This window comes from Hippocampus zosterae, chromosome 5 (genome assembly GCF_025434085.1).
Source record: "Hippocampus zosterae strain Florida chromosome 5, ASM2543408v3, whole genome shotgun sequence".
Taxonomy (NCBI): domain Eukaryota; kingdom Metazoa; phylum Chordata; class Actinopteri; order Syngnathiformes; family Syngnathidae; genus Hippocampus; species Hippocampus zosterae.
Window position 1 is genome coordinate 24,886,053 of NC_067455.1, and position 16,816 is coordinate 24,902,868.

The 16,816-nt window shown below is 42.7% G+C and overlaps 2 protein-coding genes across 2 annotated transcripts; both read left to right on the plus strand.

The window, feature by feature from the left end:
* The first annotated feature begins 4,993 nt into the window (after positions 1-4,993).
* Positions 4,994-12,222, plus strand: nsmce2 (NSE2 (MMS21) homolog, SMC5-SMC6 complex SUMO ligase). Its single transcript, XM_052064863.1, has 7 exons — positions 4,994-5,460; positions 7,621-7,733; positions 7,860-8,013; positions 9,675-9,763; positions 10,451-10,557; positions 10,742-11,029; positions 11,089-12,222. Exons 1-6 carry the CDS (start codon positions 5,340-5,342, stop codon positions 10,830-10,832), a joined length of 675 nt encoding a protein of 224 aa, XP_051920823.1. The 5' UTR covers positions 4,994-5,339; the 3' UTR covers positions 10,833-11,029; positions 11,089-12,222.
* A 1,498-nt stretch (positions 12,223-13,720) lies between these two features.
* Positions 13,721-15,841, plus strand: lratd2b (LRAT domain containing 2b). The gene is made up of 2 exons (XM_052064848.1): positions 13,721-13,861; positions 14,108-15,841. The coding sequence occupies exon 2, from the start codon at positions 14,242-14,244 to the stop codon at positions 15,085-15,087; it is 846 nt and encodes a 281-aa protein (XP_051920808.1). The 5' UTR covers positions 13,721-13,861; positions 14,108-14,241; the 3' UTR covers positions 15,088-15,841.
* The last annotated feature ends 975 nt before the right edge of the window (positions 15,842-16,816 follow it).

Genomic DNA, 16,816 nt, shown 5'->3' on the forward strand with positions numbered 1-16,816 from the left:
GCACTGAGTCGACGCCCCCTGGACTAAGTGGCGCAGCCTGGACTGTGCCAAGCAGTCGATGCAGTCTAAACTGCACCAGTGCAGTTCACGTGTCAATTAGCAGCCTGGACTGTGTCAACGCAGCCGATGTGTCAATTAGCAGCCTGGACTGTCAACGCAGCTGATATGTCAATTAAAAGCCTGGACAGTGTCAACGCAGCCGATGCAGTCTGAACTGCGCTGGTTGAGGGATAACTCAGATTTTTTTTGTAAAGAGGCCTTTTGTTCCAAAATGCGACATCAGATCTATACTGTGTCCTGTAAGGCTTGTCAGGTTGGATACGTGGGGTGCTGTAGTTTGCCCCAGACCTGGTCTGGTTGAGGGATAACTCATAATATATTTTTCAAGATTTTCTAAAAATGGGTGAAAAGATCAACATGATGAATTTGTCAACTTGTCAGAACTCAGGTCATCTTGACACTTTTCAGAGGCCTTTTATTCGAAAATACAACATCGGATCTGGATGAGAGTGGTCCGGTTGGATAGCCGGGAGTGCTATAGTTATCCCCAGACGTAGTGCCGCTAAGGAACAGTATACCTAGGATTCTTTTTTAAATGAATTTTTCAAAAAGGTCGAAAAGGTCAACATGTTAGGCGTTCAGGCCAACATGTCAGAAATCAGGTCAACATGTCAGTTTTCAGAGGCCTTTTATTTCGAGTTGCAACATCAGAACTGTATGAGGGTGGTCTTGGTGGAGAGCGGGGGTGCTTTAGTGTCCCCCAGACCTGGTCCAGCTGAGGGATAACTCAGATTTTTTCTTTTAGGATGTTCTAAAAATGGGGGAAAAGATCACGTCAGAACGGAGGCCATCTTGTCACTTTTCAGAGGCCGACATCAGATCCGAATGAGGGTGGTCTGGTTGGAAACCTGGGGTTCTGTAGTGTCCTACAGGCCTGGTTTGATTGAGGGATACCTGAACTTCATTTTTAATAATCTTTTGAAATAAAGAGAGCAAATCAAAATGTCCTATTTCAAATTGAAATGGAACATTAGATCTGAATGCCAGTCCTGAGGTTGGATACCTGGGGTGCCCTAGTGTGTCGACAACCTGGTGTGGTTGTGGGATCACCCAGATAGATTTTTTAATTTTGTTTAATTATCAGGTGAAATTAATATAGAATTACCATTGACTTTATTTTCTATTTCCACTTGAGAACGCTTCTTGGTGCTGTTCTGAGAGTTCTTGTTCTTCCTGGGGGAACGTAACGTATTTACCCGACAACCAAGAAATTACTTTTTTGATATTTTTATTAATTTCTTTTAACCCAAACAACTAACTGACGTCTATACATTAGTGGATGAGCTTTTATTTTGAACGTGGCCATCGCCGCTTGCCGGTGACTGTAATGGACAGCATTGACAATCGCAGTGGCGGCTCACTTGACTTCGATTATGCGAGCGGAAGCTGTAGTGATGTGAATTCTGGCTCTTTTTTGAGAGCCGGTTCTTTTAGCTCAGCTCACTAAAAAGCACCGGCTCTTTTGGCTCCCAAACGGCTCCTCAGTTTTTTTCATTCATTCATCTTCCGAGCCGCTTGATCCTCACTAGGGTCGCAGGGGGGTGCTGGAGCGTATCCCAGCTGTCTTCGGGCAGTAGGCGGGAGACACCCTGAATCGGTTGCCAGCCAATCGCAGGGCACACAGAAACGAACAACCATTCACACTCACACTCACACTCACACTCACACTCACACCTAGGGACAATTTAGAGTGTTCAATCAGCATGCCACGCATGTTTTTGGAATGTGGGAGGAAACCGGAGCACCCGGAGAAAACCCACGCAGGCCCGGGGAGAACATGCAAACTCCACACAGGGAGGCCGGAGCTGGAATTGAACCTGGTACCTCTGCACTGTGAAGCCGACGTGTTAACCACTGGACTACCGGGCCGCCCTCCACAGTTTTTTTGTTGCTTAAATTAATTTACTCCCAAAAATAATGTAATGTGTAAAATGAATTACTAATGTAAAAATATACAGTATATCAACTATTTATTATTTATATGGCTTTATTTATATTCTTCCGTTTCCTATCCATTTTCTCACCTTTCCACTTTCCACCGTGTTTTTTTTCTCTGTAGCGCTATCGAGCTCTCTCTCGTCTCCCTCTCTCTCCTGTTCGTGTACTGCCCTCAGTGTGCCGTTGTGTGTCTCTTACTCCTCCCCATTCTCTTCACTGCAGTGTGTGTGCGTGCGTGCGTGCGTGTGTGTGAGCGTGTGTTTGTTTGTGTGCTTGTGTGTGTGTAACCAGGTGAACCTTACTTAGATGCTTGTAGTGAAGGTGTTGAGGAATGGGAGCTGTCAAATTGCTCTTGGCCCTTCCTTGGTTACAGATTCTTTTATCTCTCTATAAGGTGGAAGAAGACCCAACACCACGTAGTCTTTTCTTCAGTTTATCGCAACGCAACACGAATCGATTCGGGCTCCTGTGAGTCTCAGATTTCATCAGGAAGCCCCGAAGAAACACATTCATGAGATTATATAGAGACAATATGATAATGAGAGGCGGGGAGGTACGCCTCCCATGCAAATCCCGAAACAAAGAAAGTAACATGTCATCTGACCCGGTGTGGCCGGAGGAAGCCAGGAGCGGTGAGGTGAGACCAGACCACCACTACCCCCCATTTGGTGCGATGGCAGGAACAAAGATACCGGAGATAACAGCTCCTCTAAAACATGTCCCGCGGAGGGGGGCCCCAGAAGTGGTGGGGGCCGAGGGCACTAAAGTTGATTGTAATAACATTGAGCAGGAAATACCTTCAACCGCATTTGTACATTGTTTCTTTCAGTGTCTGAACAAACAGGAAGGAACAACACCATAACCAAGTAAAAAGCAGAAATAAGGAAGATCAAGCAAAGTTCGATCTTGATATGATGACAAAGTATAGACCACTGCTGCTGGTCACAGATCTTGAGATTAGGGTTCCTCTTTGAGGGCACTTGAGAGCCTTCAGGGACTTTTATGAGGAAGTGGAGGCAATAAAAACCCTTGGGGGGCTGTTAATTAACCAAAGGGAAATGGGCTCTAAACTTCACAGTACATTCTTTGTTTTAACTACTTCAGCAGATTCTCAAGAGAGAGACTAGTGTCAATAGTTCTCATACCAAGATGAAATTCAACAATGTTCTACTACTACTTCTAGCGGAATAATTCCTTAACAATCCCTCTCTTGATCACAATTAATATTGTGATCACAAAACTTCAGTGTCAAACTCCGTCGTCAAAGCGGAACAACCAATTCTGTCTTGTGCAAAGCATCATCAAACAAACTACAGCCAGAAATAACAGTCTCAGTGAAGCCTGACATCAGTGCCCACATTAGTAGAGAAATAGAGACCAAAATAACCAGTATAATCAGAAAGATATGTTATTAGTTCTGGGCCCCCTGAGAACTTTGTCTTGGTTTCACGTCCAGTCGTCCTTCTGAATGTCACTTTGAAATGTAGCACTGTCGCTTTAAGAGCCACACTAGATCAAAACACGCGGGAACATATGCAGCGTGTGAGAATCAGACCAGTAAGGGTGACATACACCTGAAGGAGGGTAGTCGCTGAACTGTGCCCACTGCTTGTCTCATAGTGATGGGAATTCCGGCTCCTTTTAGAGAGCCTGCTCTTTTGGGTCAGCTCCCTAAAAAGAGAGGAGCCATTTGGGAGCCGAAAGAGCCCCAAATGGCCTCTTTCGGCTCCCAAATGGCTCCTCGGTTTTTTTGTTGCTTAAATTAATTTAATACCAAAAATAATGTTATATTATTTGTAAAATGAAGTACTAATGCAAAAAATAGACATTATATCAAATATTTATTATTTATATGGCTTTATTTATATTCTTCTGAACATACTCAACATGGAGTGCTACAAAAATAAAAACAAAGTACAAAGACCCATCTCAAAACAAGGTCGTCAAAAAGTTTCAATCTCTGAATGTGTATATTTATAAGCTTTTAACTATTTACAGTAAAACAACATAAGTAAGCTTTGAATACCACACAACAAATTATAAATTAAAATTTGTAAAACAAAAAGAAAAAAGCAGCATCCAGGTAAAGGTTTTAGCTTGTCTTTAGCGAAGATTGGCATGAAGAAAAACCAAGTGCCTCAGCTTTGAAGAGTTGATACTCTTTCTCCTCTCTGTTAATATTTGCCCTGTTTTGGAGAAGATTCTCTCCGAGGGGACAGATATTGCGACAACACACAGCCAACACAAAATGGATGAAAATCCCTTGCAATCATTTTACCCAGTTCATCATCAATTGTGTTCTGTTTTGCTGGTTTTATAGCTTTTTGCATAAAGTGGCTCATAGAGTTCTGGGTTGTACATCTAGGCAGTTGCAGACACAGTAGCACCTTCATTAATAACTGGTTCCCTTGCTTGTCTTTTCTCTTAAATTTTGTACTGATGGGTGGATATTTCTGATGTGCCTGTGCAGGTTATTTGTGGAGCCTGATCTATAGGATATTTTAACCTTGCACAGTCTACACGCTGCCTTTGAACTATCAATTAAATTGAAATGAGTCCATATTTCACTGCGTTTCCTAACCATTTTCTCACCTTTCCACCGTGTTGTTTTTTTTCACTAACTAGCTCTCTCGTCTCCTCGTCTGTCTTGTTCGCGTGCTGCTGTGTGTGTCTCTTCTCTAATCCCTCCCCCTTCTCTAAACTGCAGCGCGTGTGTGTGTGTGTGTGTGTGCGTGTAACCCTCCCCTTCCGGCTACCAATGAGGAGCCGGCTCCCAATGAGGTGGGAGCCGGCACCCATCGTTCACTTCAAAGAGCCGGCCCTGGGAGCCGGCTCGTTCGCAAACGACACATCACTACAGTTTAGTCATTCCAGATACTGGAGAAATAAAAGTCTGCTCCCATTAAAGAGCGGCTCCCTATTAGGAGCCGGCTCCGGTCGTTCACTTCAAAGAGCCGGTTCGTTCGCGATCCACATCCACTAGAGCGCATGAGCGTGAGTTGTGGCTAACAGCAACTGTTTCAAGTGTATTATTGCTCTTTCTGTTATTAAAAAAATGACAGATTACATCAGCGACTGCGTGCATCCTTCTTTCCGTATTGAAGGGCATTACAGTATTTACTTTGAAAACACCAAACGCGACCCGGAAGTAGACAATTCTGTCAGGACGTTTCGCTTTTCCGCGGGGTTTGTGATAAGGAAACGTTCATACTGCTAAAACAGATGTCACTCGTTCACATTGCATCTTTGTTGTGTTGATGTAGCGTCAGCGAGCTGCGCTAACGTGCTGCCCAGCGTTCATTCACTTGAGTGTTTGAAGTGTATCTCGGAGCGTCGTCTACATGTATCAAAGTCTGAGCGCCGTGCACAGCACGGTATCCAGCTTGAAGGCGTGTCAGGCAGACCTCGCCACGGGAATGGACATCGTCACATCCGTGGCCTTGAACCTGATAGACGACCAGGGTAACAAACATACAGTTACTTCATCTGTGTCCCGTCGCCTCCATTTTTAACACTCATTTATTGTACGTTTTAAATGTCATTAATCGTTTAATTCACTTGTTTCGAGCAGCAATGCATAGGAAAACGAGATCTGTTGGACTACAATGTTTAATAGCATTTGGGGTGTTTTATGATATGTACCCCACCTCAGCTCGTATTTCCTTGGCTTGTCTACAAAGTCTTCATAGAATTTCAACTCGACCAGCAGGTCACCAACCTTTTTGAACGTGAACGCTGCTACTTACATACTGTTTAATCACAACGGTAACCAGTTTGATGCACTTCTTAACTAAGAATTTAGCTCAAATGACCTTTAACTGTGTTCTTATTAATTATCGATGTTATTCATCTGTGAGAACACCGATCATGTTCATGATTTAACAAGGTATGAAGCAGATCAATAACAATATAATACACTATTTCTAGTGTTTACGTTTTCACATATTATTTCTACTGCAGTACTCGCAAATCACAGTATCTATCCCATTACTGGTGAAATTAATTGATAATTTTTTAACAATGGGTCCGTGGGCTACTCATTAGGTTCTTGGGGGCTACTTGGTGCCCACGGGCACCACTTTGGTGACCCTTGTAGTTGTACTTTCGTTGATTATAGGATGATAAAGCATTGATGTCAAAGCTGAGGACCGCTCATTCTATGTGGCCCACAAAAGCCTGCCCCAATTGTTCCTTGACTTCCATTCAAAACTAGATGGCCATCATCTGTTCATTTTTTATATCGTTTATCCTCATCAGGATTACAGGTGGTCTCAGTTGGCACCTATTCCTGCTGACTTTGGCATGTGGTGGAAGTATGCCCTAGACAGGTTTCTGAGCAATCATAGGGCAGATCTAGACAGACACATTCAAACCCATAGTCAATCTAGATTCTCTAAATAAATTTACATGTGTTTTGGAATGTGGGAGGAAGCCAGAGTACCCTGAGAAATCCTACCTCAGCACCGTAACATCACCCAGGAAGGCCAGAGGTGAGATTCGAACCCAGAACTATTGTGACAGTGCCTGGTCTCTGTCTCTCTGTCTCTCTCTCTCTCTCTCTCTGTCTCTCTCTCTCTCTCTCTCTCTCTCTCTCTCTCTCTCTCTCTCTCTCTCTCTCTCTCCTCTCTCTCTCTCTCTCTCTCTCTCTCTCTCTCTCTCTCTCTCTCTCTCTCTCTCTCTCTCTCTCTCTCTCTCTCTCTCTCTCTCTCTCTCTCTCCTCTCTCTCTCTCTCTCTCTCTCTCTCTCTCTCTCTCTCTCCTCTCTCTCTCTCTCTCTCTCTCTCTCTCTCTCTCTCTCTCTCTCTCTCCTCTCTCTCTCTCTCTCTCTCTCTCTCTCTCTCTCTCTCTCTCTCTCTCTCTCTCTCTCTCTCTCTCTCTCTCTCTCTCTCTCTCTCTCTCTCTCTCTCTCTCTCTCTCTCTCTCTCTCTCTCTCTCTCTCTCTCTCTCTCTCTCTCTCTCTCTCTCTCTCTCTCTCTCTCTCTCTCTCTCTCTCTCTCTCTCTCTCTCTCTCTCTCTCTCTCTCTCTCTCTCTCTCTCTCTCTCTCTCTCTCTCTCATAAAAGATGCATTTAGGGTTAGGGTGGCCACACAGGTCATATGAATCGTCTGTGGCTGAAGCCAGACTGGGGCACGGTTTGTACCTTCTGGACCTGGATTTGACACCTGTGGGTAAGGAACAAGAAGAGCTCCTGCCTTGGCATGCAATCTGCATTGTGGCTTGGTATATTGTTTTGCCAGAAGGTCACACTTCAAATGGCATTGACACCTTGCAGTTGTTACACATTCTTAATATTGCTGCAAAATATACGTTGTAACTGGAAAGGGGAGCATTGAATGAGTTAAAAATATTGCAGCTGGTCATTTCATTAAATGCGTTCCAGTTTTCACTAACTATAATCAGTTTAGCATTTTATTTCCCTTGCTGCATCGACAAATGTACCAAACCATGAAGTGCAAACCAAGACGACCATACATATTTAACCACTAAACTTACACCACTAACAAATAAACATTTATGTGGTAACCGGCACCCCAAAGGCAACCATAACTCAATTTTGCACTAAAACTAGTTGTATAATCATGCTTGAAAAGATCTGAAGAATATCTTGGTGTTGTGTGTGCAGGTGGAGAAGAGAACTCTGGAATCAGCAAGATGGAGGCCTTGATGTTGGAATGTGCCAAGCTGGACAGAGAAATTGAGTGCTTTGTTGATACTGTGCAACAAGCTACAGCAGAGGTATTAATGCTCATTCTAGACAGTTAAATTAAGCAGATGCTCGCCAAGGTTTGGATAATGAAACTTTGCCAGAGTAAAACTGTCACACAGACTCTGTGTTTTCACTAAAACGCATTATTTCTGTAGGTGACGGCACAGCAACAAGAGGCCTTGTTTACGATCTCCTCCAGAGTGAAGGAGAACTTCACAGAAAAAATTGCCCAACTATCTGACGCAGATCTGCAGACTCACCAGAAAATAGTTGCGTTTATTGAAAGCATCAACCGCTCTCACAAACAAGGTACAGAAATGCCTGGTAAAAGATTAAAATGGTGGTTGCCTAGTGCTTGAGGCTAATAAAAAAAACTGAACACCCTTCTTTTATTTGGGTACAAATATTTGCCTCCTAATCTTTACCTTTGATGTTGCTTGCCGTTGTTCTTATTACACCCCGATTAAAGCGTATTTATTTAAGGTTAGCGTCTATACACAGAGCAAGCATCGCTAAACATTGTTCATGCTCTTGATCATTACTTGAAACTCTTGCGGAGTCATTTGCAGTCATGTTGGTTGCATCAATTCCCTTTATCCCCCCACTCCATCCTCGTACATCGGAACCATGGAGATATTTGATAATGCAATAGATTTTATATTAATTTGAGGTTTTTTTTCATGCACCTGACATTGGTCGCAAAGTAAAAGTAATTCAGTTCCATTTTCCAGTCTTGTTTAGCTGTGTGTGTAGTAGTTCTCATTATGTGGAAAATATTCTTTCCTGACACTTAAATTGGCTGCTCTTTGGCTGTTCAAACTTGCAAACACTCCGCTTTAATGCAGTTCCGGCCAGACTAAAAGTGTAATCAATCACCCAAGCACCATCCTACAAGCTTTGCTTGTGGGGACAGTCTCTGCCGTTTAATTACTGGAAAAATGTAATTGTGACTTAACTGCGATTCCTAGATTTGGTATTCAATGTGATTTAATGAGACACAAAATACAAATTATGACTGGCCACCTGCAGTACAAAAATGCTTTGGCATTTATTGAGATACAGTTTGAGACATACCGGTAGTTGACTTAGCACAGACCTTGGCATGCACGGCCTGGGGGCCACATTCAGCCTGCCCACAGTCTATGACCAGCCGTAACATTGACCGTGAAGTTCAAGTAAAACATAAAATACTGTATGCGGTCTGTTTACTTTGAGATTTGTGCTTTTATTTCATGTCAAGTGTGGACGCGAGGGCAAGCGAGGTAGCAAGCAAGAGCTATGATTTGTGTTTGCCGTGTTGCAAACTTGGCACCGTTTTCGGTCTATTTGATGAAATTTCTGTTCCTACCAGCAAATATTTTTCCCAATAAAAGAGACTAGCAAAAATGACAAGAGTGGTCCCAATGTTAGCAACATACTTATTTCCTGCACGGTGGAGGGAAGAGGGCCAAGATTTGGCCGGATAATACTGTGAGAAAATCTCTTGTTTCATATACAGTACTGTATGTGTTGAGTGTATTTTCAGTCATCACTATCATAATACATGCTGTCAATAATATTATACTTCCCACTTCGCTATATATTTGTAAGTCCTGGCTAGGAAAGACTCATGAATTGGTGGTTGGTGCACAAAATTCTAAAAAGCCTAAAGTTGTAATTAGACTTTGTATAATTGTATTACACATTTCTCCATCACAATGCAGACCATGTCTACACACATTGCAATTAATCGAAGCAAGACAATACACTTTTCTAAATGCATTAAAATAGACAAAGTTGAAGTTAGCATGTTGGCTTGGCTCTCGAAAGCGTTCTGGTTTCTGATGTGGCCCCTTTGCTAAATAAATTGCCCACCTCTGCCGAAGCGGACATGTAGTTTTCTTTTGCTGATCAGGCTGCCTTTCTCCTGTTATCGTGTCAAAAGTATATAGTTATATAAGTGGTGTGCGTTTTGGGTGTCCTGTTTTCAGCCAGTCAAGAATCAAGGAACATCGAGGAGCTTGACGAAGACCTTGCTGTGACGCAGACCCAAGTCAACTTCACCTGCCCTCTCACCCAGGTGCCCTCCTTGTTTCTCACCCTGACTAGACAATACCCATATACTAACAAATAAAATTTTCTACGAATAATATCAGTACCTCATGAAAAGTTCCCCCTAACCTACCGCAGTCATAAAAATAACTTGGCGCACATCCATTTAAAGCTATCAGCCGTTTTTTTTTTTTTAAAAAACATGGCTGGTGACTTATTCATTGTTTTCATGATCTTCTGACCCCTCTGCCAGTATTAGGCGTCTAGCCAGCGCAGTTACTAACCTCAGAAGATGGAATATTGTGAAAAACAAAACTAAAACATAACCTATGATTTGAACACCACACTTTCACAAATTAATCGGAGTCGGGTTTCACTTACGTAGTTGGATTTGTGTTCAAAGTGTACTTGTTCAGCGTGTCGAGAGTTGACGACTTTGTGACATATTGTACATGTGGCTTCTATGCTGGTATTAAAACAGAATCAAGCACTCTGCTAATGCTTTGTTAGATGTTTCTCACATCATGTTTTAGGGGTCGATCATTTCATATTTCTCCTTCATGTTGGTAAATAAGGGAAAGCCAAATACTTTGAAGCACCAGTGAATGAAGTGTCATTGTGATATTGTCCAGGTGTGCCTAATGAAGTGTCTAGTGAAGGTGTAATGGCATCATTCTGTGTTAAACGCGATACTGTATTTTTGCATCTAATCCAGGAGGACATGGTCAACCCAGTAAAGAATAAGAAGTGTAACCATCACTATGACGAAAAACCCATCAGAATCCTCATTGAAACGAGACGGAAACAGAACAAGAAGTGTCGGTAAGATGATCTCTTTAACTTTTGAGATTTCATTGCTGTCATTTTGAAATGGAAGATTTTGTGGTAGTGTCATGCTCACTCCATGTAGCTTTTAGTTCATAGTCATTTCTACACTCTCACTGAAGTGAGAGAGACCCCGTATTTGCTTGTGTACTGCTAAAGAACCTTTGTTTGTGCCCTCCAGCTGCCCTGTGGTGGGTTGTGGAAACAAAGATGTGAAAGAGTCAGACCTGGTTCCCGACCGCATTCTGAAGAGAAAGAGCAAAAGCACATAGACTGCATGCTTTTATTGTGAACGTTCATGACAAAGCTGATGTTTTATTCATTGTTTATTTTCCAAATTGTTCGAAGAATTTTCATAGCTTTCACTAAAAATGAACCCATGATGTTGAGCAATGCTTACTTGTGATAGGCTTTGTATTTCTGCAATACCTTTAAGTCTTATTAAATTGGACTAAAAGGATATTAAAGTGTCCTTGGGTGTATTGAAAGGCGCTTATAAATAAAATGTATTATTATTATTAGTAGTAGTATATAAGAATATATTGTGCATTCATAATTGGGGGCGGGGGTCGTCTCAGTGTTGGCCAAACTAGCCACTAGAGGGAGACATCTGCGTTACGACAGATCCGTGACTCCTAAATGGAGAATGACACATTTAGATTAGTAAACTGCGTCTGGCCTCCAGTGGTACATTTTAAGACCGCTCAGTGCTTTCTCATGGAATTCGTGATCGCCAAAGACAGAAATAAGGCTAATAGGACACACAGAACATCATTAATAACAGTAGAGTGGTGATGCTTCATTCTGGCAGTGACCCAATTTGTTGAGGAATTTCTTAACTGATATCTTATTTGAATGTATGAAGCCTGTTAAAGTAATTCTTAAGACTGTATGTTTACCCACTAAAATATGCATTTGAAGTGTCACTCAGTGTCATGAGCCCAGAAGTCGTAGTTTTACATGTTAACAAGGTGAAACGTTTGCAATTGATGTAGTCTCGTCATTCCGAGCCGATTAAGGGTCCACATGGAAACAAAGATTGTGCTGAGATACAACAAGGTTAAGATAAGCTTTTAATAACCATGCATTAGGCATTTCTAAGGGTCTTTAGTTGGTTCTCCTTAAAAGGAGTGCTTTACGCAGCACTTTGACTATTCCACCAATTATGGTCTTAGTTGGTGTTGACTCACTTCTGCTGTGAATGAACATTGCCCGAATTGGAACTTGTCTGCACAACTTATGTCACATGAAGTTCTGCAGCAACCATTTCATTTCTGGATTTGGAGGTGCACCGGCACAGACATTTGCACTTTGTTTCAGAGCTGTAAATACAGTGTGGATAATCAAATAATTCTATATCTTTGGCAGAAATTTTGTACTCTGCTTGCAAGATTGTGGGAATGCTTTGTGGGAGGCCATGTTGTGTTCTCTGTGTTGTTGGTATGACTGTGCCTCAGTGTAAAGGTCAAATGCAAGGTTTTAGATAAGACTGAACAAAGTTGGCTCTGTTTGGCTTCCTTTGAGCAGCTAGTTGGCTTTTTTGAAAATTTAAAGAATCTGATTGTAACATCTGATATCATCAGAGAGGAGCACACGGTGTTCTGACTATTGAAGATAAATTGCCGAGTACATACTCAAGGTTGACTATTTTCCTAATACTTAAATGCACCATGTAAAACAAAAAACATTGTGTTGCAGTTCTGCTTTATAAAAGTGCATTTGATAAAACGTAGAAATTCAATTCAAATTCACCATTTATAATATTTTTAAAAAGCTACTGTACATCTAATAAGATTCATAATTGTTCAGTTATGTTATGCTTCCCTGCTAAAATGGACTTGCATGGTCCAGTAGTTCGTTCCTTTGTGACACAGAGGATGTTCATGTTCACCGGTCACTTCATATCTATCCATCATCCGAACCGCTCATCCTCACGAGGGTCGCGGACGTACTGGAGCCTGTCCCAGCCGTCTTGGGGCAGTAGGTGGGGTACAATTTGAATTGGTTGCCAGCCAATCAAAGGGTACACACAGACAAACAACCATTTGCAATCACAATTGCATGCATGGACAATATTGAGTGTTCCGTTAACCTACCACGCATGTTTTTGGGATGAGGGAAGAAATTGGAGCAATTCTTTTGTTCAATCATGAGTTAAATTTGGCAAATCACATTTTTGGAAAGCTGAGTTCATTTCGACTGAACACACGCAAGCCAAATTACCCTTAGACCTGTTCAATCAAGAAATCAGTTATTTTTGGATTAGATAGGATTGGATACAACTTTATTCTCAAATGTGTATCAACCCTGTCGTGCAAAATGAAATTGGCCAGATGATCTCAAAAAGCTGCAACAAAAATGCCACAATCCCAAGAAATTTAATAATGAAAGTAATTGACATCTGACTCCGGCGAACCATGGCGAGAGCCATTATCCACAAATGGAGAAAACATGGAACAGTGGTGGACAGCTGGCCTACAAAAGTTTGCCTTCTCCAGGAGTTCACAAATAACCCAGGACACCATCTTAAAAAAAAACAACAACAACAACAGAAGGACTCCCTCGCGCTCAGTTAAGGTCAGCTTTCATGCTTCAGCTAAAAGGAAGAGACTGGGTTAATTTGGGGCCTAAATGATGTGATGTGATTGACGGAACCAAGATACCAGAAAATCCTGAGGGACAATGTCGGGCCATCATTTTGTGACCTCCAGCAGAAGCGCCCGTTAGAGAAAATGATTGATTTCAGATGTAGTTGCCAGGGGTGGTCCAACCAGTTACTAGGTTGAGGTGGGCAAGTACTTTTTCCACACATGGCCAGGTAACCAAAGAGATTTTTTCCCCCTTCATAAATAAGATCACCATTTACAAACTTAATCTATTTTGCTTGGATTATCTTTGTCCAACATTTGTTTGATAATTCTGAACATAATTCAAGTGGCAAACTGCAACAAAAAAGAACTCTCCTGGACCTCGTTTGTACCCAGGACTGAAATAATGCACGTCCTTTCTCAACGTACCGGTACTCCCAATTTCACCTTCTCCATGTGAAATCTACTCTGACTAAAGCACATCGTGTGATACTTAATCTGTTTTTGTTGCCAAACCAAGTGCCATGACAATGAGGCCAAAAAACGTGCACTGTGCCTTTAAATCGTGACACCTCCCAGTCGCCGCCGAATGAAAGCTGCCTGAGTTTGGTCTTAAACGAACATTGAGAGTCCCGAGACGCACGGGAGAGGACTGGAAAGTACTTTACTACAAACTCAGGCAGGAAGAGTAATTGCAACTTTCTGCTGTACAGGTGAGGTCAAATTCGAAAATGCAACCGGATTAAAATAAAATAAAAAAACTGTGACAATTTGAGGAAGAGTGACATGACAGGTGTCTCGTGGGGCAAATAAGTATTTAAGACTGAGCCAACAGGTGGGTCAGGTCTCACCCGTTGGAAACAGTGTTTATATAGACAGTATAATGTGTGTGCGCGTGCGTCGGGGGGTGATCGGAAGAGACTAGCCGGTCTTAACTGTGCGTGTATTTGTCCACGCAGGCAGCTCTCTGCTCCCGTGCAGAATTTCCAAACATGGATTATTGGCGCAACTCCGGACCGGGTTGACGTGGTCACGTGAAGAACAGGTGGATCCGTTTGTACGCTCCACTCTGCGTCCACCTCCTTTCACCTTTATGGGGAACCAGGTGGAGAAACTCACTCATTTAAATTACGTGGAGGTGCCCACGTCGGACCCGAACGGCTTCGAACCAGAAGTCGACGACGGACCGCGCATCGGTGTCTCTTACATTTTCTCCAACGACGGCGGCGATGATGACGACGACGAGGACGACAGTTCGGAGCCGTACCCGTCGGAGAACCACCTCGCGAAGCACGAAGAAAAGCCTTTCGAACCCGAGGACGAGCTGGAGTGTTCGGTTTACTTTCGAGAGGAGTGCTTGTTCGAGAGGAACACCGGAACCCCCACTCATTCGGCGGAGAGTCTGCTCAACAAGTGCAGACCCGGAGACGTGCTGGAGTTCGTGGCCACGGGACAATACCCGCACTGGGCCGTGTACGTGGGCGACTTCCAGGTGGTTCACTTGCATCGGGCCGAAATCAAGAACGGCTTCCTCACCGACGTGAGTCAGGGCAAAAGAGGCCGCATTGTGAACAGCCTCTACCGATACCGTGCGCTCCAGCCGCAAGTGATCGTGCGCAACGCCGTGGACCACGTGGGCTCCAGAGACCGAGAACTCTACTGGAGGAACTCTGAGTGCTTTGCGGCTTGGTGTCGCTTCGGACGGCGAGAGTTTAAAATCGGGGGGGAGATCAGAATCGGAAAACAGCCGTACCGCTTAAAAATGCACTTTCCGGACAGGAAGAGCCACGTCCTGGAATTCCAGAGCCTGGAGGACGTGATCATGGAGCGGAGGAGAAATGACCAAATCGGAAGGGATGCTGTGATTCAAGAACTGGCCAATCACCTGAACGCAGCGCAGGCATTTCAAGAGGACCCGATAGGCAACAAAGCTGTTTAATTGCCTTAGGGCGAAGAGGGACTGAATTCTATTGGTTTAAACGCAACTGTACAGACAGGTGGAGTGACACTTGTTTACATTCAGTTGTGTTGAAGCCAATTATTATAATAATCATTTTTTAAAAATACTATTTTGTCAACTTCTGCCATATAGTGTCTATATTTTTTTGTAACTTTTTTTTTTACTATGTTTTTGGATACAGAGTAAGTGACAAAAAAGACAAAGGAAAAATAAAAGCAAATGCCTACGGAGGTACAGCGTTGATATATCATAAAGAACATTTTGCAAGGCCGCACATGAGACAGAGTCAGTTTTCTTGACTAAATAAACATTATTTTCACCAGTTTTTCATTCTTCTTTCAATTGTTTTGGAGGCATAGTAACTAAGTTGTGTGCTCCAGTTTCTGTGGAGCAAGTGTTTTGTGATTGCCGTCAGTTGAATCCAACATTATAGAATTGTGTAGAACAAATTAACACGAAATATCGGATTTATTTTTTTCACTTTATCGAGCGGAAAGAGTTCATTCCTGTGCAACTTTGTGGTTTGAGCCCACAGAGGTGCGACGACACCCAAATGTTTTCCTTATTGTCCGACCTGCTTCTATCCAATCATGACACAATTGTTTTTGGGCTCCTATTTCGACAATGTTTGCAGCCGTTACCAGGCACTTTTATTGATTCATCTGTTTATTTTTTTTGAAAGTAAAGATGTTTGTATGAAGAAATCTGGAAATAAATATATCTTTGACCAATACACGTGCCTCTTTTTAAGGACACAAATTATTTTGACGATTTATTGAGGCCATTGAGCTTCTTAAATAGCAGCGTGTGTTTGGCTGTGTTCTAAGCCTTGTCAGGCATTTTTCTTAATGTTGTGTACACACGGTGCTTGCTGCAAGTTAAGTCATTGTGAGCTGCCGCAGGCATGGTTATTTGGCTTCCTTTCACTCCCCTGGAACCACAGAGTTCATTGCAGTTCAATCACACATGCAGGATTTAGTTGACAACATTCATAAATAGGTGAAAAACCCTTCACCAAGTCGTCACCTCTTTGTTTACACAATTAACATGGAAATCATATGTGGCTTGAAACTGCTGAGTGTGTATTTGGGATTAGAGAAATACAGTGCAGAGAAAGAGCTCTACCTGTTCCGTTTACAAATATTCTGGCCTTGAAGAGGAAGAATCTCTCTCTCTCTCTCGCTCTCTCGCTCGCTCTTTCTGTTATGATCCATGAGAATGTTTTCATGCTTGTTGTATTTCTTTGCATTTTTGAGCAGGTCATGTCCCATACGAGCTAAAATAGTATCGTGATGCAGGCTGGTAACAAGCAAACGAGCTGCCGGACACATTAGCATTTCTTCAATTCTCCACGGTCTGTCACTGTGACGAAATAGGAATTGTGTGTGCGTGTGTGAAATGCATATTTATGAGTATCATTTATTTTTGTAATGGCAACCGAGTGAGGACCACATGGGCCAAAGCACAAAATGTTAAAACAGGTGGGCATGCGTCGGAGCTATTCAGAATATGGATACAGAGATTTTTGTTGGTTTGTTTGTTTTAAACATCATGCTCAAATGCAATCACCATATGGTGCCCAAATGAAGATGCAACAGGACCTTTCGTTGTGAGTGCCTGTAGTTATGTCATTCAGAATGAGTCTTATCATGTCATTTTTTTGGTTAACTTTTCTTTTGATAGCGGCGCGCACACCCGCAGCGGCTCC